The following is a 17,578-nucleotide window of genomic DNA, read 5'->3' as shown; positions in this document are numbered from 1 at the left end:
TCAGGGAGCTTTTTGGCAATGGTCCTGCTATGAAGTTAACACTCGGTCTCAGAATAAGAGCTGCTTGACCCACCACTGTAGAAGAGAGGCATATCCATCTGCGTAATCTTTTAAATAATGATTCAGGAGTTTATTTGGCAGGCGAGGGGGGGGGGTGGTGTTGGAGGTTTGCATAAATCTAACTGTTGCTCTGTCGTAGTGCGCATAATTGGTCTCGGCTCAGTTGTTTCTGCTTTTCACGTTTCTGTGTTTTGTAATAAATTAGCAGGAAAGGGAGGAGGCTCCTGTTAGCCCTGTGTTACAGGAGCAGATCTAACGGAGCTCTGATGAGGTGAGGGTTTCTAGCACAGTGTCGGGAGGGGTTTCTACAAGTGCTCTCTTTAAGCCAGCGTTTCAGTAGAGTTTCTAGAATTGTTTTTTGAAAGCATTTTGAAAGGTTTCTAACAGTGCTGTTTCCTCACTATGATTGCTTAACATTTTGTTTTGGAGACTGCTGGGTATTTGGAGTTGTTAAAGTCACATGTGGCACAGTATTGTAGGCATCCTTCAGATGATCACATGCACCAGTGTCATTGCACATTTTTATTTAGTTTCTAAAATAAACTAATCGTTTATTTTAGTTTAACTTTAGTTCATTTTAAGTGCATACATTGTTTTAATGTAGTTTTTTTTTTTTTTTTTTTTGGGACGGCTACGTTAACACAGAATTCATCTGAATTCAGAATTTTTTTTGGCTTTTTGACCGTAGAGTCAGTGCAAGTTATGCCACAGTTGGTGAGAACTTCTGAGGCTCCACCCATTGAGGCTCCACCCACTGAGTGGCAGGAGAGTGGAAGCGTTCTGAATGTCACGGAAACACATAAACAATTAAAATAAGAAAGCTGCTGTGCACTTGTGGATCTTCATTGCAGACTGCTGAAAGCTAAACGAAAGAGAAGACTGTGTTCACAAGACGCCCAGTGTAGCCTGCTATTCAAATAACTAGATCTGGAAGCTCTACTTGGAACGGAGAAACATTTCAATATCACGATATGGTTGTTGTACGTGTGCAAAAAAACAACGTAACTGAGTGGCGGTCTTGGCTATCTATGGACAAAGCAGGCATAGCCATCTTCGCTTTAAGTTGCATTGTAATAAAGTGCAAACATTTATATAAAACCTGTCCACTGTCTTTAACTTAAGGAAATAAACACTTGTTTCCCCATATAAATGCAGCCATGTTAGCAGAATGGTCTGCCGCTGGTCCTGACCGTGTGGGCGTCCGTGCGCGCTCTGGGCTGGTGCTTGATGGAGATCCTGATGCCACACCTGCTCGTCGGACACCAAGAAGGAGGTTGTGCCAGGACTACCTGGGGATCTTTCATACGGGGAACGGTTAGAATGACCTCGGAGGTCTCCTCAGGCTTCTGTGGTCGTTTTCCCAGTCTTCTCCGTTTAGAACGTACCAAACGGGCCCCAGCTTTCTGTCGTCAGGCTAAGGAGGCCAGTGTGTGAGCTCGAACGAAATTATTCGCACGTTTCCACATATAAAATGTGGCTCCCGCTGGGCTGTGTCGCTCGTCTCTTTGATCGCGTGGAGGGTCTCCGTTACGAGACGGGCTCTAGCAGGAGAGCCACGCAGGCCCGGTGCAGCGCTGCGGTGATGTTGGAGCGTGGTGGGAACGTCTCCTGGCTCATCCCCAGCAGCCTTGCAGGGTGCAGGGAGTGGAAGACGAGTGCAGACTGGCCTGTGGCTGCTCCAGAGAGTCACCGACGGGAATTTCAGTACTCGCCACCATTTTGTTACACAAGCTCTGGTAATTGTGCTAACTAGCCGTGTTCACCAGGTCTTTGTGGGTGTTGTTATATTCTGAGGAATATCGCACGGTGTGAGACCCATAATAACCCATACTGTGCCCACAGGTCCAAAAACTATTTGTTTAGATGGTTTTGGCTACAGCAAGCTTTTTTGCTGGTTTTTTTTTTTTTTACTATGTGGTTCTTTTTAAATATAGAACTCGGGAATGTTCTTTTACATTCAGATTTATTTTATTTACATATAAGCATTTCTCACACTTAACATACCCACCATGCATGTGACCTGACCTGTCCGAATGAACGTGAGTTCCTGACGTGTGTGTGTGTGTGTGTGTGTGTGTGTGTGTGTGTGTGTGTGTGTGTGTGTGTTTTGAAGGCAGAGCGAGAAGCTGATGATACCTACAGGTTCCTGCTGGGTGCAGTGCTACAGCAATGCCCTGAGATGTCTGCACTGAAGGCCTGGTGAGACACCACCACCTTTAAACATCTCTCTCCTTCTCTCTCACATCATTAATCTCTCTCTCTTTTGGCCTCTTTACGCTCTCTCTCTCTCTCTCTCTCTCTCTCTCTCTCTCTCTCCCGCTCTCTCTCCCGCTCTCAGTATTAACACAGTTACTGGAATCTAATGAGAATAAAGGTTCGGCAGGTTTATTAGTTTGTATTGGGCTGTAAGGCTCACTTCAGGCGTTCTTGATTGATGTGAGTTTGGCTGTCAGGCTCGTGTAGAGGATTCACCGCTGTTCTCACCTCTTCACTGGTCCCATCGATGAAGACCCTCCGAGCTGCACTTTGAAGTGAAGGGAAGAATGTGCTGGCGTGGTTTTTGTGGGAGGTCTGACATCACTTCCTGTATAGCTAGGCTCGAACAGTCAAAGAGGAACCTTCTTCTGTTTTTTTTTATATTTATTTCTTGTTTACATCTGCAGGGCTGACTTCACCACACGTCTCTAGCGTTACACAACGGTAATAATTTGCATACTTGTAACATGTTTGTTTGGTTTCACAGTTGTCAATGAGAGCAGAAAGGGGTGTGTTTTTGTGTGCGTGTGTGTTTGTGTGTGTCTTTCTGCCATTGTGTGGCATGGATAAACAGCAGGCTGTTAACTTTAGACAGAGAGGCTCTCCCACTCGCGCGTGCTGTCTGTCTCTTCTCTCGTGGAGCAGGCAGGTTGCTGCTGTGCTGCGTGGCATGTGTTTGGTTCTGGTGGATCTCCTGGGGTGGTGTGGGGAGGGGGGGGGGGCTCTCTAGCTGCTCACATGAGATTTGCATGTGTAGTTTTCAGCTGTCATTAGAAGCAGATTGGGGGAGGCGTAAGACCCTGGTTATACGTGGCCTGCCCTCTCTCCCTTTCTACCCCCTCCTCTCTCTCTCTCTCTCTCTCTCCCTCTCTCTCCCTCTCCCTCTCTCTCCCCCTCTCTCTCTCCCTCTCTCTCTCTCCCCCTCTATATTTCATATTTCTCTCTCTCTTTGCTTCTCTCTTCCTCTCTGCCTCATATCTTCCCTTACACACTTTTCCTGTACACCAGTTACCACGGATGGACACTACACACACGCTCTGTACGCTTCAGTTTGACCCCACCTGACTCTGTCCTGTCTAAAATCATGTGTTTGTGCTGTAGGTAATATAACACTGTGGGACAGCGTGTTGGAGGGCCACACCGGTGTGGGACGGCATATTGGAGGGCCACGCCGGTGTGGGACGGCATGTTGGAGGGCCACGCCGGTGCCCTCCATGTCGTCTGGCTGGGTTTCCGTTGCTTACGCCTGGATCCTTTATGCTGGTTACTGGCATATGTTCATTTTGCAGTGCAGGGTTTGCGGTCCAGTCCTTGGGCAGGCGTAGTCCACACGTGAGGTGTTTCCCAGCCCGCAGCACACCTGGGCCAGGTGTTCAGTTCTCTTGGTTTACTGGGTGCTGGGACGGAGCCAGTGGTGTCTGCCCGGGGGTCCGGGGGTCCTGGGGTGCTGGGGTAGGTTCCTGCCACCTTAGATGTGATGGCCTTATTCCTGTGAGCTGCAGCACTCTGGTCCACTCACCTTGTTGATGCCCTCATCAAATCCTCAAGAGTGAGAATCGAGACTATGTTCTACCATAAAGGACTGAAGTGTGATGTAATGGTTCTGGGCCTCGCTCTGTGTCTGGAGGTTATGTACACAGGGCTTATTGTGAAGTGGCTTATTGATTTTTCTTCTTTCTGCCGCGTTGCTGGCCGGGAACTTCGACTGCCGTGCTAAAAGGATCGCAGGCCTGTTGATCAATCCCAGAACGAATCACACTGTAATGTGTTTCACGTGCAGCACAAACTTCACTTCACACGCACTTCTTGCTCGGTCCGAGCCGGGACGGCCTCTCGCGTTCTCCCCGCGCTGCCCGTCGGTGTGAAAGATTCATGAATGTGATCGGCTTTCCATAAAAGGAAGTTGGCGTTTCGTTCCTGTCTGATGCTGGCCATTTAAAACCATCACGGTGTCTGTAATTTTAGAGTGAGCTCACGAATGTAGGAGAACACTCATGTTCACTCACACGCATGCCCCGTCTGTAACTGTGTCTCTCTCCCTCTCTCTCCGAGCCGTCTGGGACGGTGGCTGGAGACGAGGCCTGCGGCTTGGAGACATGACGTCTCCCCTTCCTCCGTCTCATGTCTTCTCTTTACTCTCTCACCTTCTAATTCAATGTCTCTACATCTTTTTCGCTTTGTTTCTTTACCTTTTTTCCCCATCTCATTGCTCTCTCTCTCTCTCTCTCTCTCTCTCTCTCTCTCTCTCTCTCTCTGTTTCACTTTCATTTCTTCTGCTTCCCATGTTTGATCTACACTCCCCACTCATGTTGGTCAGTTTGTCCCCGAGCGCTCGGCTGCATGAGGCTTTCAGCACTCACGATTGTGACCATCTCCTCCATGGAGCCGACAGCAGGGCCACAGTCTCCACCTGACGGTTTTGAAGTCGGGGGGTGGCGCTGAAATCATCAGCCGTTCCAGGCACTTCCTGCCGTTTTTGAACAGCTCTGCTGCCTCCGCTCTGAAACGGAAGTGTGGATAGACACCGTTTCCTTCAGTGATTTGGTCGACCCCTTGCACGTCGACCCCATATTGGGGGGTGGTGCTGCATTTCTGTGTTTAACACGGTGCCTTACCTCCCAAACGTGGCCTTAAAAGTTCTTCTCAAGACACATAAATTAAAGGCTAAATAGTCAATATACTGGATTGACTCAGCTGTGTTCACACCAGGTCTAGACCTACCTACTCAAACCACTCTGGATTGCTCTGCATTTACGTTTTTCAATCCGGGGAAATTTGCTTACACCTGCTAGTTGGTCTGCATGGACATTTGTGACGTTGCCTCCAGATGGCTGTCAGTAATTTGTCTCACACACAGTTTTCTGTGTATAGTTTGGGAACTTTTTGTAAAGCACAGGAAGTGAGAGAATTTCACTATATGAAAATTGCAATGTTGCTGTATTCAACTTCCGCTGAAAATCAGAAGTTGAAATAGTGAAAATGTTTCTGTTGAGGAAAAAAAAATTAATGTGTAATGTATTTTGTCCCCCCTTTCCCTGTGAAATAGTTGTTTTTAGACATGGTGACTTAGGAAAACTACTACAAGTCAAAGTGGGTTTTGATTAAGTTTATGTATGTTTTGTGGAGGTTTCGGTCTGATTGTGATGATACAAGTCATAGTGAGTTGTGATGTGGTGTATTTTGTGTGATTGTGGTGCTGTTGGTACGGTTCCAGGCCAGGGCAGTATTTACGGGGCCGGTCATTAGACACACCCTGCAGAGCCCCAGAGAGAGTATGGCACTCTGCTCCTGGCTGAGCTTTGCACTGGTGCCCCATAAGCACATGGTGTCTCCCTCGCTTCGTTCCTCCCGCCTCATTGGCTGGGTGATTACAGGGCCTGTTTGTGGAGGCGGGGCTACCCGCAAAGCTCCACTCTGATGACTCCACTGGCTCCCTCACGTCTCTCCGCTCACACTCTCCCATTGGCCAGAAAGAAATGAATGATGTTTATTTAAACTATGCTCCACCTACCTGGAGTGTTGGGGCTGGTGTTTCTAGGATGGCGCTCTCGTCTTGGGCGTTCTCTTGCAACTGCGTTCAGCTGGAGGGATGTTGAGTACTGAACTGCTGCTGCTGATTGGCTGGAGGGATGTTCAGTACTGAACCGCTGCTGCTGATTGGCTGAATCCCTTCTCTTTCCACTCAGCAGAGTCACACTGCCTTGCAAAGATCCAGATCTTCTACAAATGACCCTCATACAAAGCCGGAGCTTAGGCGATGTGCGGTGTGAATCCATCTGCTTTCTTTCAGCATTCCCCAGTCTCCTGGGTCCTTTCTTTCAGCATTCCCCAGTCTCCTGGGTCCTTTCTTTCAGCATTCCCCAGTCTCCTGGGTCCTTTCTTTCAGCATTCCCCAGTCTCCTGGGTCCTTTCTTTCAGCATTCCCCAGTCTCCTGGGTCCTTTCTTTCAGCATTCCCCAGAGTCTCCTGGGTCCTTTCTTTCAGCATTCCCCAGTCTCCTGGGTCCTTTCTTTCAGCATTCCCCAGTCTCCTGGGTCCTTTCTTTCAGCATTCCCCAGTCTCCTGGGTCCTTTCTTTCAGCATTCCCCAGTCTCCTGGGTCCTTTCCCTTTGCATGAAGCAAACTGGAAGGAAGTTGCTGGTCACTTCGCTTTTGTGAGAAGTGAAAGTTTCTGGAAAATCTAAAAAAAAAAAAAAAAAACAACAACAAAAAACAACTAATGATGTTCCTCATACTAGAATGGCGTTGCTTAAGCATCCAAACCACTTATTGGCTTCAGTTTTAACCTTTCGTTTTCCCCCCTGAGAGTAATGTGCTCTTCTTTGTCTCAGTGTTCTGATGATCTGTTCACAGCCTACATGTTTCTCCTGGTATAGAGTTCCTGGAGGTTATTTGCTAGTGCTAATCCTGCTAGTCTTCAGCTCCATCAAAGGAGGGCTGCATATGGACATGGTAATAACAGGGACGTCTGTGAGACCCATTCTCCTGGGCGTTCTCTAATGGGGATTGCATGGCTGTGGACTTGATGATATATACCTGTTAGCAATGGGCGCGGCCGAAACACCTGGACGTAATTACAAGGGATGTCTGTACACTTTTGACCCTAAAGTGAATAGGTAGTCAGGAAAGTCTAGCTGCACCTACATGCAGCCCGTTGTGTAGTCAGATTCTGCGCGTTACTGAATGCATTTAAAGATTATGCTTTTGTTTACTTTCTTTTTCCTGTTTTGTTACCCTTATTCCTCTGCTCTAGATTTGATGGTTTTTCTGGTCATCTTGTGGGCGGAACAGAGTTATTCTGAGCATTGTAGTCAAACCTTCCCCTACGTGTAGGTATCCCTTCCTTCCTGACAGCGGCGTGAGTGGTAGGGGTACATGTCTAGTGCACAGGGGGGCAAACCGCCCAGCTTCAGCCACACTCACCCACCTCTGTCCAAGATGGAGAAGCGCGGCGTCTGCTTGACATCTGCTAATTGTTCACGTTCGTCCTCACTGTTTGCTCCGTTTTGTAGAGCCTTTGGGAGGTAATTACCATTTTTCCTGTTACTGCAGCAGCAAACATTGCTTTGGCGTGTCACCCTTTTCAAGTGCTCTTTGTAACTGTACCGAACAGCACACAGCAGGACAGCATAGGTCGGTTTTTATTCATGATCTGAAGTGATCCGAGTCTTGCCAGATGCCTGCAGGGCCAACATTGTTGGCAGCATCTTTCAGACTTGGTTTGTTCTTGGAATTCCAGGACTTTTAATGTCACTCAGGAAGTGGTTGAAAGCTTCATGACTGCCAGGCCCTTCCTGTCAGCATTTCCGCTTTTTTGAGGGCCTTTCTTGTGCCAGTCTGTGCTTCCTTGAGGGTCTTTTTGATGTCAGTCTATGCTTCCTTGAGGGCCTTTCGTGTGCCCGTCTATGCTTCCTTGAGGGCCTTTCGTGTGCCCGTCTATGCTTCCTTGTGGGCCTTTTTTGGTATCCGGCTTTGCTTCCTTGAGGGCCTTTTTTGTGCCAGTCTGTGCTTCCTTGAGGGCCTTTCGTGTGCCAGTCTGTGCTTCCTTGAGGGCCTTTTTTGTGCCAGTCTGTGCTTCCTTGAGGGCCTTTTTTGTGTTCGTCTATGCTTCCTTGGGGGCAATTTGTGCCAGTCTATGTTTCCTTGAGGGCTTTTCATATGCCGGTCTCTTAAAGACTGAGGGGATGCGGCGAGTCTGATGGGAGTGATTTTTCAAATGGCAGACCGCGAAGACGCTCGCCCCTCTCGCACGGTAACCATAGTGATGGCAACACTATGCACAGCTAGCTCCTCTCTAGCACATAGTCTACATAAGCAAGTCTATCAAAATATACAAACCACTGCTCAAGAAAGGGAGACCCTTCCTTTCTCTTGAAACGCCGATCCGTTCCCGTGTGATCCTTGTCTTGTAACGTCTGGGTTTTCAGCTCGGAGGCAGGCAGGCGTGTGCTCGTTTGGGTCACACGTGTCCTCTGGGTCCAGCCCCCTGGCATCACCACCCGCTGCTCGGCCTGTGTCTTTCTTGCCCACGTCTAAATGGAAATTAATGGGGGCTGTTTCCTGCTGTGTGGAAAAAATACCCTTAAACGTGCTGCACTTTGCCACTGACGGGAAGAAACAAAGTTCCTTCAGCCGGTCAGACTGCCACAGTCAGTGGGGCAGAAGCTGATGGTGTTGAACGCCACCCCTCCTTTACAGTGACTCATCTGACCTGCTTGGGCAGAAGTCCCTGTGGGAGGAACCCTCCAGACCTTTATAAGACGATTTGAATCGCATGGATTACGTCTAACAGGAAACGGCTATGTAAATGTCATTAACCTGAGAAATGCTAATTGTTTGCGTCTTTATGGTTTTGGGGATTTCGTGGAATGGGCAGGGCTGCTGATGCCAGGGCGTGTGCCCTGTCAGTACAGATACTCAATGGAGTGATTGGCAGTAACTGCGTTTGGGTGTTTTTGTTCACATCACAGGTGAGGTTTCTATGGAGGGGCATGGGCTTCTGAACCTGCCTGTAAACCATCGTCCACTGTTGGAGCTGCTGTGTTTGCAAATGTTCAAGTTCTTGTTAGCTTCCCCAGTTCCTTCTGTGTGCTCTCCAGAGCCCCTCTTGTTAAAATCACATGCAGAGGGGGACTAGTTTCCTGATTGGCTAGTACAACTAGACAGTTTGATTTTTATTGGCTAGTTATGGATCCCAGAGGCGTTTCTTTTTCACCTAGAGCATCTGTTTTAGCCACGGCAATTAGATTGTAAAGTTCACTTAGTTGAAGTGTTTTTTTAAATAATGTATTATAGCAGCTTTCAGTAAAACATTTGATTGTTTTACAAACACGTACACAGCAGATGGTGTTTCCTGTCTGCCGTTAATCAGATCTACACCGCTCAGTGATCCGCAGTCTTGACTTTCATGACCGGACAACTCGGTAGGTGAGTAGTGTTGTTGAGGTCTGGTCGTTTCTGTGGTGGTCCATCTGACCTGTGCCCCATGGGGCCCTGGTCTGCGCTGATCTAGTTAACTGGTGCCCAGTATTTAGTCTCGAGCCATAGACGGCACTGCCCCACTCGGATACTCCCGCTTTGATTTCCCTCCCTGTCATTTGCTTTAAGTAGGCCACCGTGATCCAGACGGAGGTAGCAGGACTCCTTTAGCTTCAGCTCTCAATCACCCTGCTCACAGAGAGCCTGCGTAGTCTTACGTAACGCGAGAGTGCTCGTGCACACGCACGTGTGCCTGCGTGCATGTATGTAGGGGAGGCTGTGGCAGGACTGAACACTGAACACCACGCTCGGGCACCGTGTGGCCCTGCTGGGTCTCCGTGTCCTCAGCTCTCTCACACTGTAGACGAAGCCCAGAGAACAGCAAACTACAGCACACCAGCAAGATACAGCCAAACGCTACAGTACTGTAGAACAGCACTAATGTCGTATAGACAAAGACTGTAGTAGAGCTGTAACATAACCAAAGGCTCCAGTTATGTTGGGATGGAGTATATTAGTGTCAGTAATGCATTAGACTAAACGGATGGTTTATTTATTTATTTTCATCGTAGTGTGAATTTGCACAAATGCATTTAGCCTAAGATTACCAAATAGCTAAACACGCGCGTTGACAGTGCAGTTTTGCTCTTCCTGAAGTGCTCTTAGCACACAGGCACTCGGGGACTGGCAGAAGAAGAGTTTGTCTTTAACCACCTCTTGTTGGACGCATAATAACCGTAGTTTCTGGCACTGATCCAGCTGCTGTGATCTGTCGGGATAGCGTTTTGTTCTGAAGCGTCTTTGAGTGAGCGAGTGCAGAATGAACTCTGAGCTGCTGACTGCAGGACTTCACCAAAGGAGTGTTGTGTCCTGGCTGTTTGCTGTTTTTATTGAACATTGAGACACGTGTACCTGCGTTTCAAATGTCAGAGACTATTGGCCAGTCGTGTGTGTAAAATACATCACCATGGTATGATTTTACATGCGTTGGTGTTCTTCCGGGGTTGTATTTACTCGATTTTTACCTAGTTTTACTGAGGACCAGATGACTCTTGTCCTGTTTTGGGGTGTCATTGAGATCTACATAAGAAACAGGATGTTTTGGGGCAGACGTCCTTCAGAATATGCCGATCTACCAATCTCTTGGAAGCCCATGGAATGAGCATTATTATTTAAACATCTACTTTTAAAATATTTTTAAAATATACAAAATTCAGAAGCACAGCTGATTTTATCCAAAATGTCCCCTTTCAGAATGTGGTGTACTTCACTACAAATGCAAATCTATATTCTAACACTGCAATTACGTTGCAACATGGAATATGTCTGTATGTGCTTATGTGCATAGCATATATATTTCCTGCATAGCACAGCGTTCGTTACCTCCTTCTATAACAGCCTCATCATAAGCGACTGACTGCGTTGGGTGACCTATATGCTCTCCGCTAGTCCCGGACCCCATCATGACGCCAGCGTTACGCAGCCTGCTCCACGTCCATTACCATCAGCGTAAACGCGGCGCACCGCTATTAAAAAGCATTTCTCCTTCAATAATTGATGATCGTTCATTGTCCCCGGGGTGGAAGGAGGTCCTTCTCACTTCTCGGCGCTGCATGACTGATTTTGGTTCCTGGCGCTCTCTGGGCCGTCGTACGCGTTAAGGGTGCTTCTCTGTGCTTTCACTGGAGCCTCGGCGAAATGCACAGTTGTACCGGTCCCCTGCAGGAGGAACTGGAATGCAGTTTGGAGCAGAGATTGCTGAGTTTGCTGTGTCCATGTTTGTCGAGGCATGTTAAATAAAGACCTGCACACTCAACAGTCTGCCTGTACAAGCACTGCTGTTTTCTCTGTGTTTGCCAGTGCTTCAGGATGTAGTTGAGTTGTACATTGTCTCTCTCTCTCTCTCTCTCTCTCAGTAACACATTCTCTCTCTCTCTCTCTCTCTCTCTCTCTCTCTCTCTGTGTGACTCTCTCTCTCTCTCATTCCCTCAGTGTCTGTCTCTCTCTCATTCTCTCTCTTTCTGTGACTCTCATTCTCTCTCTTTCTGTGACTCTCTCATTCTCTCTCTCTCTCTCTCTCTCTCTCTCTCTCTCTCAGTGACTCTCAGTAACACATACACTCTCTCTCTCTCTCTCTCTCTCTCTCTCTCTCTCAGTGACTCTCTCTCATTCCCTCAGTGTCTCTCTCTCTCTCTCTCTCTCTCTCTCTCTCTCTCTCTCTCTCTCTCTCTCTCTCTCTCTCTCTCTCTCTCTCTCTCTGGAGAGCAGACCCATTGTATGAAATAATTGAATCGTTTTTTCTGTGCTCCATTTTTTTACTCATCTGTTTCCACAACCCTGCCTCTGCCTTACAGCGTCAACCCACATCCTCACCATGTGACCCAAGAGCGTGACCCCAAACCTCTTTCCTGTCTGTTAGCGTTAATTAGCTGTCTGGACAGTCTTGGAGTGAATTGTCATCGCAAAGCCTGTCATGCTAATATATAATTAGAAATGTATTTTTCACACAAACCTTAGGGTTTTATCATGCAGAAAAGTCAGGATATCACTTATATTTTACCACTTAAATTTTATACAAGGGATATATGTTATGTATGCAGCATGGGGCAATGAGTGTGGGGGATGTATGCATTATGGGGCAGGGATTGTGGGGGTTGTATTCTGTATGCAGTGAGGAGGGGGGATTGTATGCATTATGGGATGGAGCGGGGGGGGTTGTATGCTGTATGGGGCAGGGATTGTGGGGGATGTATGCAGTATGGGGCAGGGATTGTGGGGGATGTATGCTGTATGCAGTGGGGGGGGGTTGTATGCATTATGGGACAGGGAGCGGGGGGGGTTGTATGCGGTATGGGGCAGGAATTATGGAGGATGTATGCAGTATGCAGCAGGGAGCGTGGGGGATGTATGCAGTACATGGCAAGAATTGTGGGATATGTATTCAGTACGCAGCTATTTGCTGCATCAGCCAGCTGTTAAATATTTTCGCCTAGTTCAACTCCGTGTTAACCCCATGACCAGCAAAAATTGTTACAGCTTTGAGTTTACTGAAGCTCCTCGTTCTGCACGTGGCCTGTCAGCAGCCATTTCCTGACGTGTGTGTGTGTGTGTTTTTGTCTCTTTGCAGTTGCTGATATGTGCTGAAAATGAGTGGTATAGGAGACAACTCGTCAGACCCTGCCAGGGCAGAGTCTCAGAAGCGCAAGGAGTGTTCCTCAGATCTCCTGGGCCCCAGGTAAGCGTGGGAGTCTTGGGGAGAATCACCATCTGGGGGCGGAGGTGGAGCGGGGAGGGCTGGCCTTCCCCATCTGTACCCTCCTCCCCCATCTGTACCCTCCTCCCCGATCTGTACTCTCCTCCCCCATCTGTACCCTCCTCCCCCATCTGTACCCTCCTCCCCCATCTGTACCCTCCTCCCCCATCTGTACCCTCCTCCCCCATCTGTACCCTCCTCCCCCATCTGTACCCTCCTCCCCCATCTGTACCCTCCTCCCCCATCTGTACCCTCCTCCCCGATCTGTACTCTCCTCCCCGATCTGTACCCTCCTCCCCCATCTGTACCCTCCTCCCCCATCTGTACCCTCCTCCCCCATCTGTACCCTCCTCCCCCATCCGTACCCTCCTCCCCCATCCGTACCCTCCTCCCCCATCTGTACCCTCCTCCCCCATCTGTACCCTCCTCCCCCATCTGTACCCTCCTCCCCCATCCGTACCCTCCTCCCCCATCTGTACCCTCCTCCCCCATCTGTACCCTCCTCCCCCATCTGTACCCTCCTCCCCCATCTGTACCCTCCTCCCCCATCCGTACCCTCCTCCCCCATCCGTACCCTCCTCCCCCATCCGTACCCTCCTCCCCCATCCGTACCCTCCTCCCCCATCCGTACCCTCCTCCCCCATCTGTACCCTCCTCCCCCATCTGTACCCTCCTCCCCCATCTGTACCCTCCTCCCCCATCCGTACCCTCCTCCCCCATCCGTACCCTCCTCCCCCATCCGTACCCTCCTCCCACATCTGTACCCTCCTCCCACGACTCACATGACTTTGTCCTACATTGCAGCGTACTGGCTATAATCTCATGGAAAATTGACTGAGTAATAAACAAACAAATAAATAAGACTTACTTAATATGCTCTCCTCTATGCAAACCCAAGCGACTTGTGATTACTAACTGTTCTCTGGTGTTAACACTATTAAGTGTCATTTATAACTGACACTGTTCATCTGGTGAATTACTGAACCTGAAATAGTAACTGTAAATCTCGAGCACATCAGCAACCCACTGAATTGGTAGCACGTTTCGCATTTGTTTAGCATGCTAAGCGTGTTTCCCAGAGTACGGAACCACCGAGCGAGTGGCACGGCCGGCTGGGCCGCCTGCTTCAGTTGGGATCCTCGCTACTGCACGTCTCACTAAAGTCGCAAAGGACTATCTCAACACTTTTGAAGTTGTTCTGAACCGAGATCTTCTCAGCGTAAGGGTCCTAGTTAAAGTCCGACTCGGGGGATTCCGGAGATCCGATTTCCTGAGTAGAATATTCAGAACTCTGTTCCCCTGCTCCTTTTACTTTTGCCCTCCGTGATTATGAAGAAGAGGGTCTTTGCACACCACCACACGTGTTACGTTTCTGCGTATTGTATTATGCGCGTATTTGTTAGAGTTGCTTTGTTTCTCCTGACCAGAGGTTATGGGGGTCAGTAGCGGAGAGCCACAGCTCAGCTGCTCTGTGCTCCTCCTCATGGTTTTTCTCTCCCACAGCCCCAAGCGCAGCGCCGAGAGGAGAAACCGGGATCACGAGAACAAGTACATAGAGGAACTCGCCGAGCTGATCTTCGCCAACTTCAACGACATTGACAATTTCAACGTCAAACCTGACAAATGTGCAATCTTGAAAGAAACTGTGAAACAGATCCGTCAGATAAAAGAGCAAGGTGAGCTGCTGTGGGACGGTTCACTGGGCCGGCCCTGCGTCCCCTGCCCTCCTTCTCTTCCTCCTCCTCCTCCTGCGCCCCCCACCCTTTTCCTCCTCCTGCGCCCCCCACCCTTTTCCTCCTCCTGCGTCCCCCACCCTCCTCCTCCTCCTGCGTCCCCCACCCTCCTCCTCCTCCTGCGTCCCCCACCCTCCTCCTCCTCCTCCTCCTTCTGCTCCTCCTGCTCCTCCTTCTCCTCCTCCTCTGTCCCCCACCCTCCTCCTCCTTCTCCTCCTCCTCCGTCCCCCACCCTCCTCCTCCTCCTGCGTCCCCCACCCTCCTCCTCCTCCTCCTTCTCCTCCTCCTCCGTCCCCCACCCTCCTCCTCCTCCTGCGTCCCCCACCCTCCTCCTCCTCCTGCGTCCCCCACCCTCCTCCTCCTCCGTCCCCCACCCTCCTCCTCCTCCTGCGTCCCCCACCCTCCTCCTCCTCCTCCTGCGTCCCCCACCCTCCTCCTCCTCCTCCTGCGTCCCCCACCCTCCTCCTCCTCCTCAATCCCTGCATTCCATCTGGCCTGCCATTGTTTCTGACCTGTTGCTTTTTGTAACGTGCTGGATGGTGTGTGAGCTGCCTGCTGTCTCTCTCTCTCCCTCTCTCTCTCTCTTTTGTCACATCAACTGTCTGTGGGTCCAAATGTAAGAGGACTGTCCAGCACGCTTGTGTCCTAATGCCCTTCTGACTCATCAACCAGGCATTCACACCTCAAGAAATGTATCGTAATCTCTCCTCCTCACACACACACACACACTCGTGAGCTCACCACAGTGGCTCCTCTGGGGGTGTGTGTGTTGGTGGGACCAGGTCTTTCATACCAGTGGAAAGTTTAAGCTCAATGAACTACTTGCAGTTATTGTAGACACCACATTGACATACACACGTTCTTTAAACAGTGCACCATCTTTAATTTTATGTCCGTCATAATCTGCTGTTGTTCACTCACTGTGTTAAAGATTAAATCTGTCCTGCGCAGCTTGGCCTTCATCGTGAAGACATATATGTGCAAATGCTAGTTTATGTGTGCATGGGATGTTTTTGACACACTGTCTTGTCTGCAAAAGGCAGAGGAGCGGGACTTTGTGTGTGTGTGTTTGTGTGTGTGTGTGCGCGCGCATTTAGGTTTGAATGGTGCCAAGCTGACAGCTGTGGGTGGGTGGGGGCGTGTACGTGTGTGCACACACATGTGTACAGGCGCATGTTTTTGAAGGCAGGATTTCTGGTGTATGGGGGACTGTCTATGCATATTTTGTTTCACAGCATCAGAGAGGGAGGTTGATGCTGGTGTGTGTGTGTGTGTGTGTGTGTGTGTGTGTTATGTAATGGTGAGGAATGTGATGTGAAGCACACGTAGCAGTAGCTATCGTCTACTTCTCTATGGTCCTCCCTCTCTCTCTCTCTCACACACACACACACACACACACACACACACACACACACACACTAACACTGTTACTCAACCTCCCCGTTCACTTTAAACTGTACTAAAATCCCAAGCTTTCCCCCTTGCTGTTGTAATCGTCCCCAGGGTCTGCCTCTCTGAAGGGGACCCCGTGCCCAGGGTCTGCCTCTCTGAAGGGGACCCCGTGCCCAGGGTCTGCCTCTCTGAAGGGGACCCCGTGCCCGCCTCTTTGAAGGGAACCCCGTGCCCGCCTCTCTGAAGGGGACCCCGTGCCCGCCTCTCTGAAGGGGACCCCGTGCCCGCCTCTCTGAAGGGGACCCCGTGCCCGCCTCTCTGAAGGGGACCCCGTACCCAGGGTCTGCCTCTCTGAAGGGGACCCCGTGCCCAGGGTCTGCCTCTCTGAAGGGGACCCCGTGCCCAGGGTCTGCCTCTCTGAAGGGGACCCCGTGCCCAGGGTCTGCCTCTCTGAAGGTAGCAAAATGAGGAGCCTTCGTTTTTCTCTACCTTACAAAAAATACTCTTAAAGAATCCTTATACTTTTTTTTTTCTTTCTGGGGGTAGTGTGTGTGTGTGTGTGAGAGATAGCGTGCGAGAAAAGAAATAGAGATATGACAGGAATTCTGTTTCTCAAAAGGATTTCTGTTACTGCTACAACACTTAATCTCACCTTTCACTTTTCAGCTCCATTCACATATAATACAGATGTTTGATTTCCTACTCTGAAGAAAAATACATGCTGAAATGCAAATTCCCTGGAAGAAAAGTGCAAGTGTTTTTATCTGTTTTGGTCACAAATGGAAATATAGCATGCTTGCCGAACACTGCCAAATACCACCGTTCATCCTCATTCCCTTAACCAACTGGTCAAAGTGGTGGTGCTGGTGGTGTGACATAATTTTGTCTATGCTGTGAGCTAGCCGATGGCCAAGCAGATAGCAGCGTCTAAACTAGGGCTGAACGATTAATTGCATTTGCGATAATCTCGCGATATTTTAAAACGCGATTCTCTAATCGCAAAGGCTGCAATTTAAACTGGTCACGTGACTTGGGAGCGAGCCGAGCCGAGGACGAACGGAGCAAACCCGAACAGGAGGCAGGGAGGTGGAGAAGTGAAGTTAACACAGCGCACTTTAACTTGTTGCACAATGGCTTCAGGCTCGACAGAAGCTGACACAACTGAAAGTCTAATACCAAAGAGGGGCAGCACATCAGTTGTGTGAAATTACTTTGGTTTTTAAAAAGATGCTGCTCAACGTCAGGTACCCTGCAAAACATGCCTTGCTACTGTTGCTACGACGCGAGGTAACACTACAAACCTTCAGCATTTAAAAAAAACACCACAAAGCCTCGTATGATATTTGTAAGGCTAAAATGCCAACGACCAGTGCTGCATCTTCAAATACGCAAAAGTGTTTCTCTGCGCTTATACAGCTTTAGTATGTGGTGAGCAGCGAAATACCGTAAAATCACGCATATAGGCGCAATAAGATTTAAAGCACGGATTAATCGCAAAAGCGATTGTGTTCAGGACTATCTATTCTACCTTGGAGATTCCAAGCAACTACATAGCACTTTTGTAAGTCGCTCTGGATAAGAGCGTCTGCTAAATGCCATAAATGTAAATGTAAATGTAAAAGCGCGCATAGCTTGACCGCGGTCCAGCAGACAGGGTTCACTGACCGAACCGTTTGAAAGTGTAACTCCTTATGGATATAATTCGAAGCGGCACGCTGAAATAACTCGGGCAGTAACGGAGTTCATAGTGAAAGACATGATGTCCGTTAATATAGTGAACAAGCCCGGCTTCATGGCTTTGTTAAACACACTGGATATGCGCTACCAAATGCCCTCATGCACATATTTTAGCCAAGTTGCTATACCTGCAGGGTTGCCAACTCTCACGCATTGAGCGTCTTAGACT

The 17,578-nt window shown here is 49.2% G+C and overlaps 1 protein-coding gene across 1 annotated transcript in view; it reads left to right on the top strand.

The window, feature by feature from the left end:
* ncoa2 (nuclear receptor coactivator 2) overlaps nucleotides 1–17,578 on the top strand; it is a 64,976-nt gene that overhangs the window by 10,924 nt on the left and 36,474 nt on the right. The window contains 3 exon segments of the mRNA XM_077012358.1: nucleotides 2,174–2,259; nucleotides 12,422–12,529; nucleotides 14,051–14,223. Of these exon segments, the coding sequence (XP_076868473.1) occupies nucleotides 12,441–12,529; nucleotides 14,051–14,223 (262 nt within the window). The 5' untranslated portion in view covers nucleotides 2,174–2,259; nucleotides 12,422–12,440.

Source organism: Brachyhypopomus gauderio, chromosome 7 (assembly GCF_052324685.1).
Source record: "Brachyhypopomus gauderio isolate BG-103 chromosome 7, BGAUD_0.2, whole genome shotgun sequence".
Taxonomy (NCBI): domain Eukaryota; kingdom Metazoa; phylum Chordata; class Actinopteri; order Gymnotiformes; family Hypopomidae; genus Brachyhypopomus; species Brachyhypopomus gauderio.
The sequence above is the reverse complement of the archived record's forward strand: the minus strand, read 5'-3'. Positions and strand labels throughout refer to the sequence as shown.